The 15384-nt window shown below is 43.2% G+C and overlaps 1 protein-coding gene across 1 annotated transcript; it reads right to left on the reverse strand.

The window, feature by feature from the left end:
• Nucleotides 1-12107: 12107 nt before the first annotated feature.
• Nucleotides 12108-15135, reverse strand: LOC111017525 (2-alkenal reductase (NADP(+)-dependent)-like). Its single transcript, XM_088123268.1, is given in 6 exon segments — nt 12108-12756; nt 12845-12927; nt 13953-14119; nt 14330-14507; nt 14776-14810; nt 14813-15135. Coding segments are annotated over 6 exon segments (1035 nt in total). The 5' UTR covers nt 15009-15135; the 3' UTR covers nt 12108-12380.
• Between the last annotated feature and the right edge of the window lie 249 nt (nt 15136-15384).

Genomic DNA, 15384 nt, shown 5'->3' on the forward strand with positions numbered 1-15384 from the left:
TAGACGTCTCGCCCTTGGGCGAGGAGGTGAGGGAGGAAGTCCCTCTGAAGCGAAGGAGGAAGAAGAAGAAGACCACCTCCCCCTTTGAGGTCGGAGCTTGTGGGGTCTTGCTTGCGAGCTTCGCAGATGGGGTGGACGATCCTGAGGCCAGGATGGGCGGGACGCCCAACGTGACAGCACGGTTCAGAATCGAGCCGTCAAGTTCTGGGGTGAGGGACCAGGTGTCCCGCATCTCGGCTGCAAGTTTGGACCGCTGCCTCAAAAGAGCGTCCAAATTTGTAAGTGACTCGGGGTCCGTTCTGTAGAGGACCATCGACTACGCCGCTGAGGTAAGATTGGTGTCTTCATTTTTGCTCAATTTACCTAACAGGTAGCTCGGTCTAACTTTCTTCTTTGTACTTTTTCTCAGGCGTTTCTTGCTTCCATTCAATCGGCTCTGGCCGTGAAGGCCGAGCTGGATGGGAGGGAAGCTCTGGCAGCGGGGGAGAAAGAGGAGTTCTCTGCTGCCTTGGAGGCTGCCTCTTCCACCATGAAGGATGAGCTGCTGAAAGCTCACTTTGAGGTGGAAATTTTGAAGGCTGAGGTGGAAGCCAAGACCGAGCTGCTGAAGAAAGAAGAGGACAGACGCAAGGCCCAGCTCCGAGCTGCCCATGCTATCACCAAGGGCTTGGAGAAGGAGAAGTTCCAACTCCTCAAGGAGAAGGATGACATGCTCCAGACGTTTGAAGCGAAGGAGGAGGAGCTGAAGCGTGCGACTGCCGAGCTGGAGACGGTGAAGGAGCGTCTCAACAATGGAGCCCTATTGGAGGAATCGTTTAGGCAACATCCTGACTTCGATGGATTTGCACAAAAATTCTCTGACGCGGGCTTCAAGTTTCTCATGAAGGGCATTGCTTCCGACATGCCTGACCTTCAGATCGATCTCGGTGGTCTGAAGAAGAGGTATGCTGAGCAGTGGGCGTCTGGGCCTAGCGGCACCCCTAGCCCCCAAGCGTTGGTGGATAAGTACATCAAAGATCTGGACTCTGACTACTCCGACCTCGAAGAGGATCAGGTCGGCACCACTCAAGAGGGCGCTCCTCAAGCAGGTTCTTAGGCGACCACCCTTCAAGAGGCTTTTCACTGCCTTTCTTCTCTTCTCTTTTTTTGTTTGTAAGTGTCAGGGCTGAGCTGCAAGGTCTATAAGCCTTGGCTCTGCTCTCCATTTAATGAAGAAGCATTGTTCGTTTTTACTTTGGTGTTGGCAACATCTTTCCTTTCTTTGCTTTTTCTTCGAACTGCAGCCAATGTCACCTTGCACCTCTTACTTTTGAGGTCGCGCCTTCAATTAAAATAATTGAAAGTTTGAATTTGAATCTCTGTCTAGTGTTCAATGCATTGCACCAACTCTGGACTTTTAACATCGCACCCTTAACTTAAAAACGTTAAAAGGCTAAAATCCTAAGTCCGTAGCTGTTCTTCATATCGCACCTCGTACCCTCAAGTTCGGAGGCTTGATCATTTTGAACTTTTCACATCGCCCCTTTACCTTGAAGGTTTGAATTTTAAGTTCGTCAGTGGTTTTGGCATCGCACCTCGTACCCTTAGGTTTTGGAGGATTGGATTTTAACCGAATGCTGGAATGTGATCGTGTGGGAGTCCGTGGCCCCCATTTAATTTCTGGTCGAACTCGGAATCATGAAATTAAATCATCACATTTATTCCGATCATAATTCTTTTGAAACAGTTTTTACAGATCCATTGAAAACCCTTTTGGCATTCCAAGGATAATAACGCTTCAGGTGCTCCGCGTTCCACGGGTGCGCGAGGACGTCTCCTTTCAGATCGGCCAATATGTACGTCCTAGGTCGGACTATGCCCTTGACCTCAAACGGCCCCTCCCAGGTCGGGTCAAGGGCACCCACATGGGTTTGGACCCTCCTTAAGACCAGATGTCCGACCTGGAAGGTCCGAGGTCGAACGCGGGCGTTGTAATGTCTGGCCATTCTGCCCTGATATTCCGCCAGGCGTAGCTGCGCCATCGCTCTTCTTTCTTCCAACAAGTCGAGGTTGAGGAGCAGCTCTTCCTCATTTGCTATAGGCTTGTAATGCTCTACTCTGTCGGATGGCATGCCGATCTCAACCGGGACTACAGCTTCGGAGCCGAAGGCCAGAGAGAACGGGGTCTCACCCGTCGATTCTCTTTGGGTGGTCCGGTACGACCATAGAACCTCTGGTAGCTCCTCGGCCCACCTGCCTTTCTTGGAGTCCAGTCTAAGTTTGATGCCTCGCTTGATGATCTTGTTGACTGCCTCCACCTGCCCATTTGCTTGCGGATGTGCGGGGGACGAGCTAAGGTGACTTATGCCAAGCTTGCTGCAAAAGTCTTTGAACTTGGCGTTGTCAAACTGCTTCCCATTGTCTGTCACAATGGCCTGCGGTATACCAAAGCGACATATGATATGTGTCCATACGAAGGACGTGACTCTGGATTCCGTTATGTGGGAGAGCGCCTCGGCCTCGGCCCACTTTGTGAAGTAATCCACAGCAACCACAGCGAACTTGGTCTGGCCTTTGCCCAAAGGGAAAAGACCAATGATATCTACCCCCTACTGCGCGAATGGCCACGGGGCCGAGATAGGGGTGAGCAGCTCGGGAGGCTGGTGGATTATGTTTCCGTAGCGTTGGCAATTGTCGCAAGTTTTAACGAACTTCTTGGCGTCCTGGCTGAGGGTCGGCCAATAGTATCCTTGTCGGATCACTTTGGCTGACAGCGACCGGGCGCCTGAGTGATTGCCGCATACTCCTTCGTGGATTTCTCTGAGGACGTATTGGCCCTCTTCAGGGGTTAGGCATTTCAATAGAGGCAGGGAAAAGCCGCGTCGGTACAACGCTCCACTTCGGACCATGAACCGAGCTGCTTGCCTTGCCAACCTTCTGCGCTCCTTGGGGTCTTGTGGTGAATTGCCCCTAATAAAGTCCACAATCGGGTCCATCCATGAGGACTCTGGAGCATCGATCTCCATCAGATGTGGCTCTGAGATCGAGGGATTATCTAAGATCTCGACGGGGACCGACCTGGCCAGGTCGGTCTCGTACGCTGATGCTAACTTGGCCAAGGCGTCGGCATTAGAATTTTCTGCTCGGGGAACCCGGCTTACTTCGTAAGTTCGAAATTGGACGAGGTACGATCTGACCTTGCCCAAATACTTCTCCACTCGGGAGTCCCTGGCTTGGTACTCTTCCGTGATCTGGCTCACAACCAGCTGAGAGTCGCTGAAGATCTTAGCACAAGAGGCCCCCAATGCTCTGGCGATTCGTAGACCGGCAATAAATGCTTCATACTCAGCCTCGTTATTGGAAGTCCGGAAGCCGAACCTCAAGGCATACTCAAATCGCTCGCCTCCTGGTCCGAGCAAGAGGACCCCGGCCCCGCACCCCTTCTCATTGGAGGATCCGTCGACATAGATTGTCCACGGTAGGTCGGACTCGCCAGGCTCGGAGGGTGGTGTGAGCTCGGCTATGAAGTCTGCCACCGCTTGCCCTTTCAACGCAGCTCTAGGTTCGAACTGGATGTCGTATTCACTTAGCTCCATTGCCCACTTCATCAGGCGTCCAGAAGCTTCTGGCTTATGAAAGATGTTTTTTAGAGGCAAGTTAGTGAGTACCACCACAGTATGGGCTTGGAAGTATGGTCTAAGCCGTCGGGCCGAGGTGACTAAAGCGAGAGCCAACTTTTCCATCTGAGGGTATCTAGTCTCGGCTTCGGTCATAGCCTTGCTTGTGTAGTAGACCGGGTTCTGCTGCGCTTCCTCTTGCCTGATTAGGGCCGAGCTAAGGGCACTGTCAGACACTGCTAAGTACAATTGGAGCTTGTCCCCTGGCAGGGGCTTGGCGAGCAAAGGTGCCGAACAGAGGTAGCTCTTCAATTGCTGAAATGCTTGTTCGCACTCTGCTGTTCATTCAAACGGCCCTTTCTTTCGTAGGACTTTGAAGAAAGGAAGACACTTATCTGTCGATCTTGAAACAAACCAGTTCAGGGCCGCAATCCTGCCATTGAGGCACTGAAGCTGTTTCAGCGTCTTAGGTGCCTCCATCTCGAGCACAGCTTTAATCTTTTCGGGGTTGGCTTCGATCCCCCGGTTGTTCACCATGAAGCCAAGGAATTTTCCCGAAGAGACTCCAAAGGCACATTTAGCTGGGTTGAGCTTTATTTGATATGTCCTCAGAACCTCGAAGGCTTCGGTCAGATCGGAGAGATGCGACTTAGACTGCTTGCTCTTGACAAGCATGTCATCCACATACACTTCCATATTCCGGCCGATCTACTTGGCGAACATTTTGTTCACCATTCTCTGGTAGGTCGCTCCTGCGTTCTTTAAACCGAAGGGCATGACCTTGTAACAGTACAGACTTTGATCCGTTATGAATGCGGTATGATCTTGATCCGGGACATGCATTTTGATTTGGTTGTACCCAGAGTAGGCATCCATGAAAGTGAGCAGTTCGTGCCCGGCTGTGGCGTCCACGAGCTGATCAATCCTCGACAGTGGGAAGCAATCTTTCGGGCATGCCTTATTTAAGTTCGTAAAGTCTACGCACATTCTCCACTTTCCGTTAGATTTTTTAACTAATACAACATTGGAGAGCCACTCGGGATACGAAATTTCTCTTATGCTTACTTGCTTCTCGGGACTAAGCAGAGGAACAAGCTCGAGCTCCTCAGTGGGTGCGGCAAACTCCCTCCTCAGCAGGTCGGCCTCGAACTCGAGCGTCCCATCCCTACTGGCGAGAGTTTCAAGGGCGCAGACCGATGAGCCTTTGAGTGCGGAGGCATAGCACTCCCTCGAAGCGGTCTGTTCTCCTCGGACCGTGCCCACTCCATTGGGGGTGGAATACTTCAAAACTTGATGAAGTGTCGAGGGAAGGGCCCGAAATGAGTGGATGATGGGTCTCCCAAAGATGGCGTTATAGGCCGATCTACCGTCAATTACCACGAACTCGGCCATTTGGGTGACCTGAGTTTGGTCTTGCCCAAGCGTGACCGGCAAGTCGAAGCAACCCTCTGGGATGACCGATTCTCCAGAGAACCCAACCAGCGGTGTCGGGCTTTTCTTCAATTGCGACCTCGTCCATCCTAGGGCGAGGTAGGTCGGTAAGGACAGGATGTTAACAGATGCGCCTCCGTCTACCAGCACCCTCCTGACCACCACATGATCAATCAAAGGAGCGATCACAAGTGCATCATTGTGGGGCAGGTGGACCTCCTCCAAGTCTGCACCGTCGAAGGTGATTGGGCAGGTCGGCCTCTGCTCCCTGATGATGCACACCTCGCGCCTGGCTGCACGAGCTAACTCCTTTATTTTATGTCCGGACTGACCCCCGCTTGGCCCTCCGAAAATGGTATTGATGACCGCAGGTCGGTCAGTGCGCCGGGCGGCGTCCTCGAACGCTTCCGCTCTTCCTTTTTCTCTGCCGAGCTGGTCCTGGGCTTTCCCACAAATTTCTTAAAGTAGCCATCTTGAATTAGATTTCAATTTGGCGCTTCAACTCCCAGCAGTCTGACGTGTTATGGTCGTGCTCCCGATGGAAGCGGCAATACTTGTCCTTGCTGCGCCTCTCCGGGGCTCCCCGAAGCTTCTCAGGACGCTTGAGTAGTTTTTCCATTCCAGACTCCTCGATGTTCATTAGGATCTCGGAAATTGGAATCGTGGTCGGGGTGAAGCGTTCGTAAGGTCGGCTCCTGGTAGGTCCGTTCTCCGCCCTTCGATACTCAGCTCGGCCGCTGGAAAAGGATCCCTTGTCCTTGGACTTGGGATCTGCCTTTTCTATATCTTTTCCACTTTTGCCTCGGCCGATCTTTCGTTCTGGTCGGCCGGTTTTGGTTCGGAGGAGCTCCTGTCCATCGATGACTTTCTTCGCCTTCTGAAGCACCTCGGCGAAGGTGGCCGGGGCCTCCTCTCCAAGTTTCACCGTGAGGGCTTCGTCGGCTAGACCAGTGAGAAAATAGCACATGGCCGAGTCATCGGAGTAGTGTGCGACCTTCAATTGCTCCTCCTGGAATCTGGTGACATATTCTCGCAGCGTCTCACCTTCCTTCTGTCTGATGGTGGCGAGATGGGTCGCTGTCTTTTTGTCATAATGCCGAGAAGAGAACTGGGCGAGGAACTCCCTTCGCAGCTGAGAGTAGGTCGAGATCGACCTGGCTGGCAGTCTCCGATACCACAATCGCGCGCTGCCAGTAAGCGCGATCTGAAAGGCGCGACATTTGATTGCGTCTGATGCTGCTTGGAAATCCATGAGGCCTTCAAAGACCTCAACATAATCCTTGGGGTCCTTCGACCCATCATAAGGCTTCACGGTAGGAGCTTTGAACTTCGGAGGGATCGGTGCTTCCAAAACGTCTGAGGTGAAGGGCGATTCTCCCAAGTCGCCATCGTTCAGTGAAACTTCTTTCTGCTCACATTTGGCCTTTAAGGCCTCCACCTGAGCGTCGAGCTGGCCCCTCAGCTGGTCGAACTCCTCCCTTGTAATCACTCCTGCAGGAGTTGCTGGATTGCTAGAGGATTCAGCTTGCTGGTTGGAGCTCCTGTGTGAGCGGGATGGTGACTGTCCTTTTCGGAGAGATGAGCCTCTCTTTCTGTTGAGGTGTTCATGGAGGTCTCCTCTCTGGCGAGTGTGTCCCTCGCTCTCGTTGTCTTCGGGATGCTCTTCCTCGACTGGGCCGAGGTGGGAACCCCTTTGCTCGCGTATGTCAGCGCGCGTCACTCGGTTCTCAGATCGGGACCCTACACCTGCAGCTAATATCATTTCGTTATACATTTCCTCCATGGACCACATTTTCGTGCGCATTGCCTCCATTTCTCTCTGGAGTGCGTCCAAGTTCTCACTTATCGGGGCCGGGGCTGGACCCCGGGCGCCCTTCTTAGAGGTTCCACCTCGGCCATGGGTGGCCTTGGATGTCCTTGGGGGGTGCGCAGGCGGTAGAACAGGCGTGGTGATTCGTGCCGACCTGCGGAGGGGTTCTGTTGCTAGGCCGTCGTGACCTTGCCCCTCTACCACTGCTGCTCCGACCTCCCTCTGGTGGGCATCGCTGGCAGCTAGGGTCCTTCGATCTGCTGTATTGGTCGAGTTTGCGGGTTGAACCATTTTCGCTTGCGTGTTGGTTTAAAAGAATTGGGATGACTTAGATTGTCGTCCCCACAGACGGTGCCAAATGTTTATGCAAAGATATGCACAACAGTGTATTTCAGATTGCAGCTCGAACTCGGCCTCCGGACCGATCTGAGTACTTGGGCGGACCTGCACAAAAAGGTGAGCACTCCAACGATCAAGTCAGTATAGGTCAGATTCCCAGTTTAGTTCGAGGTCAGAAATCATCGTACCTGATCGCGGAGTGAGGTCCTCTACTTATGGGTGGTAGTCCCGCTAATCTCGCGGTGGTTACACCCGGTAATCTCGGGACCGTCGGTTACACCCGGTAATCTCGGGACCGACGGTTACACCCGATAATCACGCCGCCGACAGTAGCTCACCTCGGCCCCCACCGAGTTCTTGGTATCGAACCTCGGCCGGGTTCACCTCAGCCCTCATACTTAGCATCTGTCAACGCTAGTGGTGGTGATCTTGGCGGTCCGAGCTGGGCATGACTCATGAGTCATGTTGGAGCACCAATAGGGGTCCTCCACGTCTCCTGGGTATTCTCTTCCCCAAACATTAGTTTTCCTCTTTCTTGAGAAATTGCAGCGGGTAGAAAAAATCTTTTATGTATTTCAGAATATATCACTTGTTTTTAAAAAATTTTAAATATAACAATTTTTCAAGTACATCAGTAGTATATCAGACACTCATGTGAATGGTATATTAGATGTATATCACATATGTATTTCACAGATACTCATATCCGTAGTATACTGTACGGGTATTAGACAGGAGTAAATAAGGGAATGCACAGCAGCACAGTAGCTGAGCAACATGCTCTTCATTAAATAAGCAGGATACAAGAAACATGTCATCAAAACATTGGAGGGAAAATAAGATAAAGAAAAGACCTAAAAATGAAGGGAAATAATCCCACAAAAGCAGAAGAGAAAAGCATAAACATAAAACTTTAACATCCCCCAGAAGTGAACGGGGAGTAGAGATCACCACGAGCTTAGTTCTAATGCTGCAGAAGCATGGAGAAGGAAGGGCTTTTGTCATAATGTCTGCTAGCTGATCTTCTGAGGGTACGAATTTTACAATCGACTGTTTTCTAGCAACCCGTTCTCGAATAAAGTGGTGATCGATTTCAATGTGTTTCGTCCGATTATGCAAAACGGGATTTGCAGCGAGGTATGTAGCACTAATGTTGTCGCATAATAGAAGAGGTGGATTGTTTTCTAGCAAGCCATATAATGCCTTGTGCAACTTTAAAACATGGGATTTTTCAAATCAACAAAACCCGGAGGCTGCCGCATATATACTTCTTTAGCAAGGTCGCCATAAAGAAAAGCGTTATGGACATCAAGCTGACATATAGTCCAATTAAAAGAAACAGCAATAGCTAACACAATACGAATCGTAGCTGGTTTAATAACAGGACTAAAAGTGTCAAAGTAGTCAATACCATATGCTTGAATTTTTGGGACCGACTAAGGGGAACATTTCAAAAGGGAAGAATTTTTCATTGAAGAGAACATGTCTTGATATATATAAGCGACCATAATTATAGTCAAGACATAGATACCCTCGATGGTTCGTGCTACAACCAAGAAAAATGCATTCAATAGAGTGATATTGCATTTTGTTATCATTGAAAGGGCATAAAAAGGAAAGCAAGCACAACCAAATGTTCTTAAGAGATTTGTAACAACCCGTATTTTCCAATACGGTCATTTTGACAAAATGCGGAAGCGTAAACAAATAAACACTAAATTAACGGAAAGAATTCTTTATTTAATACGATACTATGACAAAAGATAAGGACAAGTCCAACTTTGAAACAAAAAAAAACCTACACTATAATAAACCCAAATAATAACTACCAGAACTAACTAAGTTCTCATAAGCTAATAACAATGGAAAATACTAAAGATTTCAACTCCTCATGCCAGAACGCATTCCCCAATCACTATCTAAGCAGTCACTTGAACCTTCATCTGATAACATTTAGAAAACATAAAAAAAAATGAGTACAAAAATACTCAATAAGCAATTTCCATATCGAATTTCGAAATTCATTTTACTTTCAGAACATTCGTAAACAAAAATACGAACAAATCAAAACTTTTAAAGTCCTTTAAAATGTTTAATACAACTTTCAAAACTTTCAAAATAAACTAGATTTTTAGAAACAAAAGTCTTCAAATAAGATAAAATTTTCAATCAATCAAAACAAACTTTCATTCTTTCAAAAAAAACTTTCATTCATTCAAAACAAACTTTCATTCGATCAAACTTCAAATCCTTCAAAACAAACTTTCTTTCACTCAAAACTTTCAAAGTTCATTCTAAAACACTTGGTACAACTTTCAAACTTTTGAATAACTAAATCATTCAAACATTCAAAACAATCTTACATTCATTCATACTTTCAAAATCAGAGTGGAATGTTGCATTATTTGGGTAGCCTACAGAACATATGTGGTTACCCGTTGGTAACACCAAATCAATCAGAAGCTTCTATCAGAGTTGTCGAATTAATATCGACCAGAACATAGTTGTCGAAATACTATCGACCAGAATAGAGTTACTTAAGTGTGAGGCCATGTGAGTGAATAACACACACATGAATCTTCATTCCCAAGGAATGCCAAACCACAAAAGTGTCTTCCCACAAATAAGCCAGAACAGAAATCCATCAATTCCAAATTAGGCTACTATCTCAAATAAGCAAAAAATTCCTCAAAACAAAATCATGGCATATCCGGATAGCCCTATCAAATCAATCAATTTACTTATCTCAAAAATCCTACGAATCTAATTTACTTCTTCCAGTTGTCAACTTAGAGGCCTAGAAACAACCAATATCCAAAATTAATTCTTAAATCCTATCCAAGGATTTAAAATTCAACAAACTACTAACCCAAATCTTATCTACCCAATTTTTCCATTCAAAACACTTTTTTATGCAAAATAATTAGGAAAGTATGAATTTGGGACTACAAAACCAGATCTGAAAACTAGGTTAAAAAGCCTCTAAATTCAACAATAACAAATTTTAAAATTAGAAGAATCGATATAAATCAATACGAACTAAATTTACAAAAAGTTTCTCAATAAACCAGCTTAAAAACCTTCTAAACAATTGAAAATTTGGGGATTTTAAATCTGAAAAATTTTCTGTTTTATAAAATAAAACTTCCAAGAATTTTCCATAAAACAATTAACAATTTACTAATTTTTATAGGAAAATTAGATCTGAAAAACCGTATATAAAACCTTTAAAACTTGGTAAAAACATATAATTTTTCAGGTGAAAATCATAACAACAAACTATAATTTACAAGATACAAATAGGTAAACTTTTTATGCAAAAAGAGTCTCAAAATTGCTCAAAAACAATCTCATAAACAAAAAGATTCAAACCAAAAATTCTAGAAAATTTTTAGGGCAAAAGTCTTTAAAATCTTTTATTCTAAAAAACAAAAACCGCAAAACTTTTCTCAATAAACTGAATTAAAGAACTACAAATCAAGAAAAATAAAACTAAAGCAATGGGAAGAAAATCTTACCGATCTTTGAGAGAAAATACCAAACTCTTCTTCCTTTCTTTTCTTTTTCTCTTTGAGAGAAAACTAGGTCTAACAGTTTAAGAAAATAAAAGCTAGAGTTTAACGGCTTTTATAATGAACCCTAATCCTTATTTAAAAAGGATAATAAAAAGAAAAAGACTTAATGAAACTCTTTCTTTTTATTTTTTTAAATTCTAAGAACAAATTATGTTTTAAAAATAATTTCTAAAACAAAAAAGGTTTATCTTTCAGAAAATAAAAGAAAACAACTAAAAAAATAATAATTTAAATATATATATATTTATATATATATAAGAGAGAGACCGACCTCAACTACATGTCTACTTTTGCATTCAACAGGCCCATTTTGTTGAGGTGTATAAGGACAGGAAAGTCTATGGTGAATTGCATGGGATGCAAAAAAAAAAAAAAAGAGAGAGAGTTTGCGTGATTCGCCACCCCAGTCAGTTTTAATTTTGGTATTGAATTGATTTTCAACCATGGTTTTGAAATGGAGGAAGGTTTGGAATGTTTCATCCTTTGATTTAAGAATATAGAGCCAAGAAAAACGACTGAAATCATCTATAAATAGCAAAAATTAACGTGAGAATATGGGAGGGTCCCATACATCAGAGTGAACAAGATGGAATGGAGCAGCAGCTCTCTATTAGTTGATAAACTGAATGACTTTTACTCAATTTACAGGCTGTGCAAAAATGATGAAGAGTAGATTTTCTAAATATCAAATTACATCTGTTCAAGACTTGGGAGACAATACTACTTGTTGGATGACCTAATCTTTGATGCCAATTCGAGGGATCTCGCAAACGAGACAAAAGGACAGTTAAGATATAAAGGAGAGGAAGACTGACAAGATTTTAACATAGTTTGGCAATGCCTCATATGCTAAGAGCAAGCTGCGGACATCCTCCAACGAGGGATGGTGTGCGCGGTTGTGAATAGATGTCACGAAGGCATGATATTTTATTCGATGCCCAGTCCTTCGAGAATATATCCCAAATGGTCCCGATATAGAAGTGGTTCGCCAATGGCAGAGAACTTATCAGCAATGTCCTTGATTTTGGCGAAATATTGCTGTACAGAGTGTCCATCCTTTTTAATCATCTGTAACTGAGACTGCAAGCCCATAGTATAAGCAGTAGAGGGAGATTAGATTCATATGTTCGACGTAACGTTTCCCAAATTTCTAGTCCAGTAAAACACCCAACTATTTCTCCAATTTTATCTTCAGAAAGAGAAGAATAGAACCAGCTCATCAATGCCCGCCAAACATAATGTCGTGGACTTACTTGCAACTGAGTTTCATCCATTCCGTTGGTGATTATAACATTGAGAAGTTGATTTTTCCAGAGGAGATAGTTCTCATCAGTCAGCTTATTGGCGAATGTCTAATTAAGGTTAGGAAATATGGTTGATTTGGTAATGGCAAAGGATTGACCTTAAAGTCAAGATGTACTCCGTACTTCTAAGCTCTCCTTATATTTATGGAAGCGAGCTCTTCACTGAATGCAACACAGCAATTACATTTGCATTTCCTCCCTGACATTTTCCTAAAATCAAACCCCATCCCCTCTCGGATGTGTGAAGTAATATTCAAAAACAAACATTCTAGTTACACATCAAACGTGAAAGATAATGGAGACTAACAGAGAAATCAATCATCATTCAAACCCCCACAGCAACAACCTGCTTCCCGACATTGCGACCAGAAAAGAGGCCGACCAAGGCGGCCAGACCGCGGTCAAGCCCGTCGGCTACGTCCTCGACGTAAGTGAGCATCCCGGCTCGGACGAGCGACAACACAGCATCCAAAAATTCAGAATAGCGATGGTAGTAGTCAAAACACTCGAAGCCTTGGAAGCGAATCCGCTGCAGAACAATAGTCATGAGGTTTTGAACACCCTCTGCCTTCTCCAGATTGTACTGTGATATCATTTCGCAGGCTGCAATTCGGCCATGGCTCCTCATGTTCACAAGCACTGCTTCAAGCATTTTGCCTCCCACGTTTTCGAAGTAAATATCAATGCCTTCCGGGAAGTATCTACATGCAGCCATTAAATCTATCAGAAATATGGAGGATTACAACATTACGCAAAAAACAGAGGCCAAAGGGAGCCGCAGAATACTACCTTTTCAGTTCTGCATTCAAGTCGGGTTCTTCCTTGTAGTTTAAAGCCTCGTCAAATCCAAATTTGTTTTTCAACAGTTCAATCTGCAGAACTCAGATGTCAGTAAAACATCAGAAAATAATATGCTGAAAATCATAAATTATTGTTTTTGGTTGTGCATAAAAATATTATAAGGATTTCACGAGAATAAATGAAGGTTGTGGTGGAATTACTTTTAGAAATCTTAATGTAATAATTTTAAAACAGTAACTAATAATATATATACCTCAAATGTAAGACGAGAAATTAGTATAATAACTGATTTTAAATTAATAATTAATAATTTAATGAAATAATTATTGAGAAATAAGTACTTCTCCCAAATTACTTAATTGAGTAAATTCAACATATTAATTGCTAATTAATTAATATTTATTAAATAATTAATATTTATTGATTTAATAATATATTTACCAATAAAAATGAATTAAGTAGGGAAGATTAAGGGTGTGTTTGGTTGGTAAACAAAAATCTCAAAACAAACAATTCAATAAAAACTTGAGTTGTATTATTTATTTTCACTGTTTTCTAATATGTGTTTGGTATCAGATTTGGTAATTGAATATTAGTTGAATGAGTGTTTAGTAATTGAATATTGGATTAATGAGTGTTTAGTAATATATTCATGAAGTAGGAATAGTTACAAACTAAATATTTAGTTTAATCTAAATATTTAGTTTAATCTAAAGTTATATTAACTAATTTATTAACATTTTGTATGAATTTTGCATAATTATTATTTTACAACGTAATATAATTTAGAATACATTATATTTTACGTGTTTTAACTTTAACAAACATAAAATAAGTTTATAATTCTGCATCTCACAAATTTCAAATAACGAATAATCTCAAATCTTGTCAAACACGTATTTATTAAATCCAAAACAGAATCCAAGTTTCCAACCAAACCGATCCTAAACTTCGGACTCTAAAAAATAAGTAAAATGTCTTTAACTGTGGATGAGCTAAACTTATACAGGCATATCAACCAATTGCTTAATAATTATTGATTACCACGTTAGTTTTAACGGATCAAATATGACTTAAAAAATTAGAGTTTGAGTACCTTTTGTGGAGTACCAGCGCTCCCCACAACATAACAACCCAACAACTTAGCAAATTGGCCAACCAGCTGACCAACCGCGCCAGATGCAGCTGATATAAACACTTTTTCTCCCTTCTTCGGGGAGCACACATCATGGAACCCAAAATACGCAGTCACACCCGGCATACCTGCATCATTTTCTTAGTCTGTTACATCTTTTGAAGTGATGACCGGTGGACACCTATCTTGTACTGACTACCATTAAAATAACGAGTTGTCATTGTCAATTTTTGTATTCTATATAAATATAGGTGCACTCATCGGTCAGCATTTAAGTATTTTTCATTTTTAGTCCGACCCAAAGCAAGCAAATTAAGAAACTTAATCAATTTTTGTACCAAGAATTCCAGTGTAATATGAAAGGGGGACATCGGAATGGTGGATTTTGAACAGCTTTTGTGGTTCCTCAATCACACTGTACTCTTCCCATCCAGTTACGCCCCAAACCAAATCACCTTCCTTCAAATTTGGGTCACCCGATTCCAAAATCTTCGCCACTCCATACCCAAATATCACCTGCAAACCAAACAGAGATTAATAGAGAGCAGTAAAATATATAAAAATAAATTTTACATTTCTCTCGTACAAATAAATTTGACAGCCAGATCGCTTAGTTATATTTATTTAGAGGTCTAAGTTCGAAAATTTCAATAAATTTAATACTAAAATTTTTTTATGTTTTCCAATCCACGTCAATGTCCTAGGTACAGGGAAACAAAGCTCTGATACCAGTTATCTAAAAAGTATATATAAAAATAAATGAAGAGAGAGAGAGAGAAATTACAGAGCCGGGCGTGTAAAAGTCTATGGGAATGAGAGATCATCAAGTTTCTGCATAAGGATTCGCATGTAGGGGTCACAAGACAGGTACGGGTTCTTCACCAGAACTCCATTCGATGACGCTTCTGGAAGCTTCAATCGAATGGTGGAAGTCGTGACTGAGAAATCCGATTCTCTGGGAAAACCGGTGACGGGATTCCTTAAGATCACCTGCTTGTTATCCACTTCCTCCGCCATTGTTGTTGCTCTGCAAATGCTGCTCTGCCTGAGGCTTTATGTAAAGCCAGCAGCTTACGCCAACTTTGTACGAGGAGGTCATTGCTTTGAACATTGGTGTCCTTTCGTAATTATTTTCAGTTTTTGTTTTTAAAATTTAATTGAAAATTAAATATCCATTATGTGAACAAAACTGCTCACATTTTAAAGCATGTGACAATAATGACAAAAAAAAAATGTGGGGCTGAAAATCCATACTCAATTTTTTGTGGATGGTATCAAGTGCTTCACTTATTTGAGTTAGGTTGCATTTCACCATTTAAGTCTTATTTGGATGGCTAGAGTTACATGTAACGGATAAAACCCTTATCTCTACCAATAAATTAATTAAAACTAG

The sequence above is a fragment of the Momordica charantia genome (assembly GCF_013281855.1).
Source record: "Momordica charantia cultivar OHB3-1 chromosome 4 unlocalized genomic scaffold, Mcharantia_2.0 BLBB01000004.1, whole genome shotgun sequence".
Taxonomy (NCBI): Eukaryota; Viridiplantae; Streptophyta; class Magnoliopsida; order Cucurbitales; family Cucurbitaceae; genus Momordica; species Momordica charantia.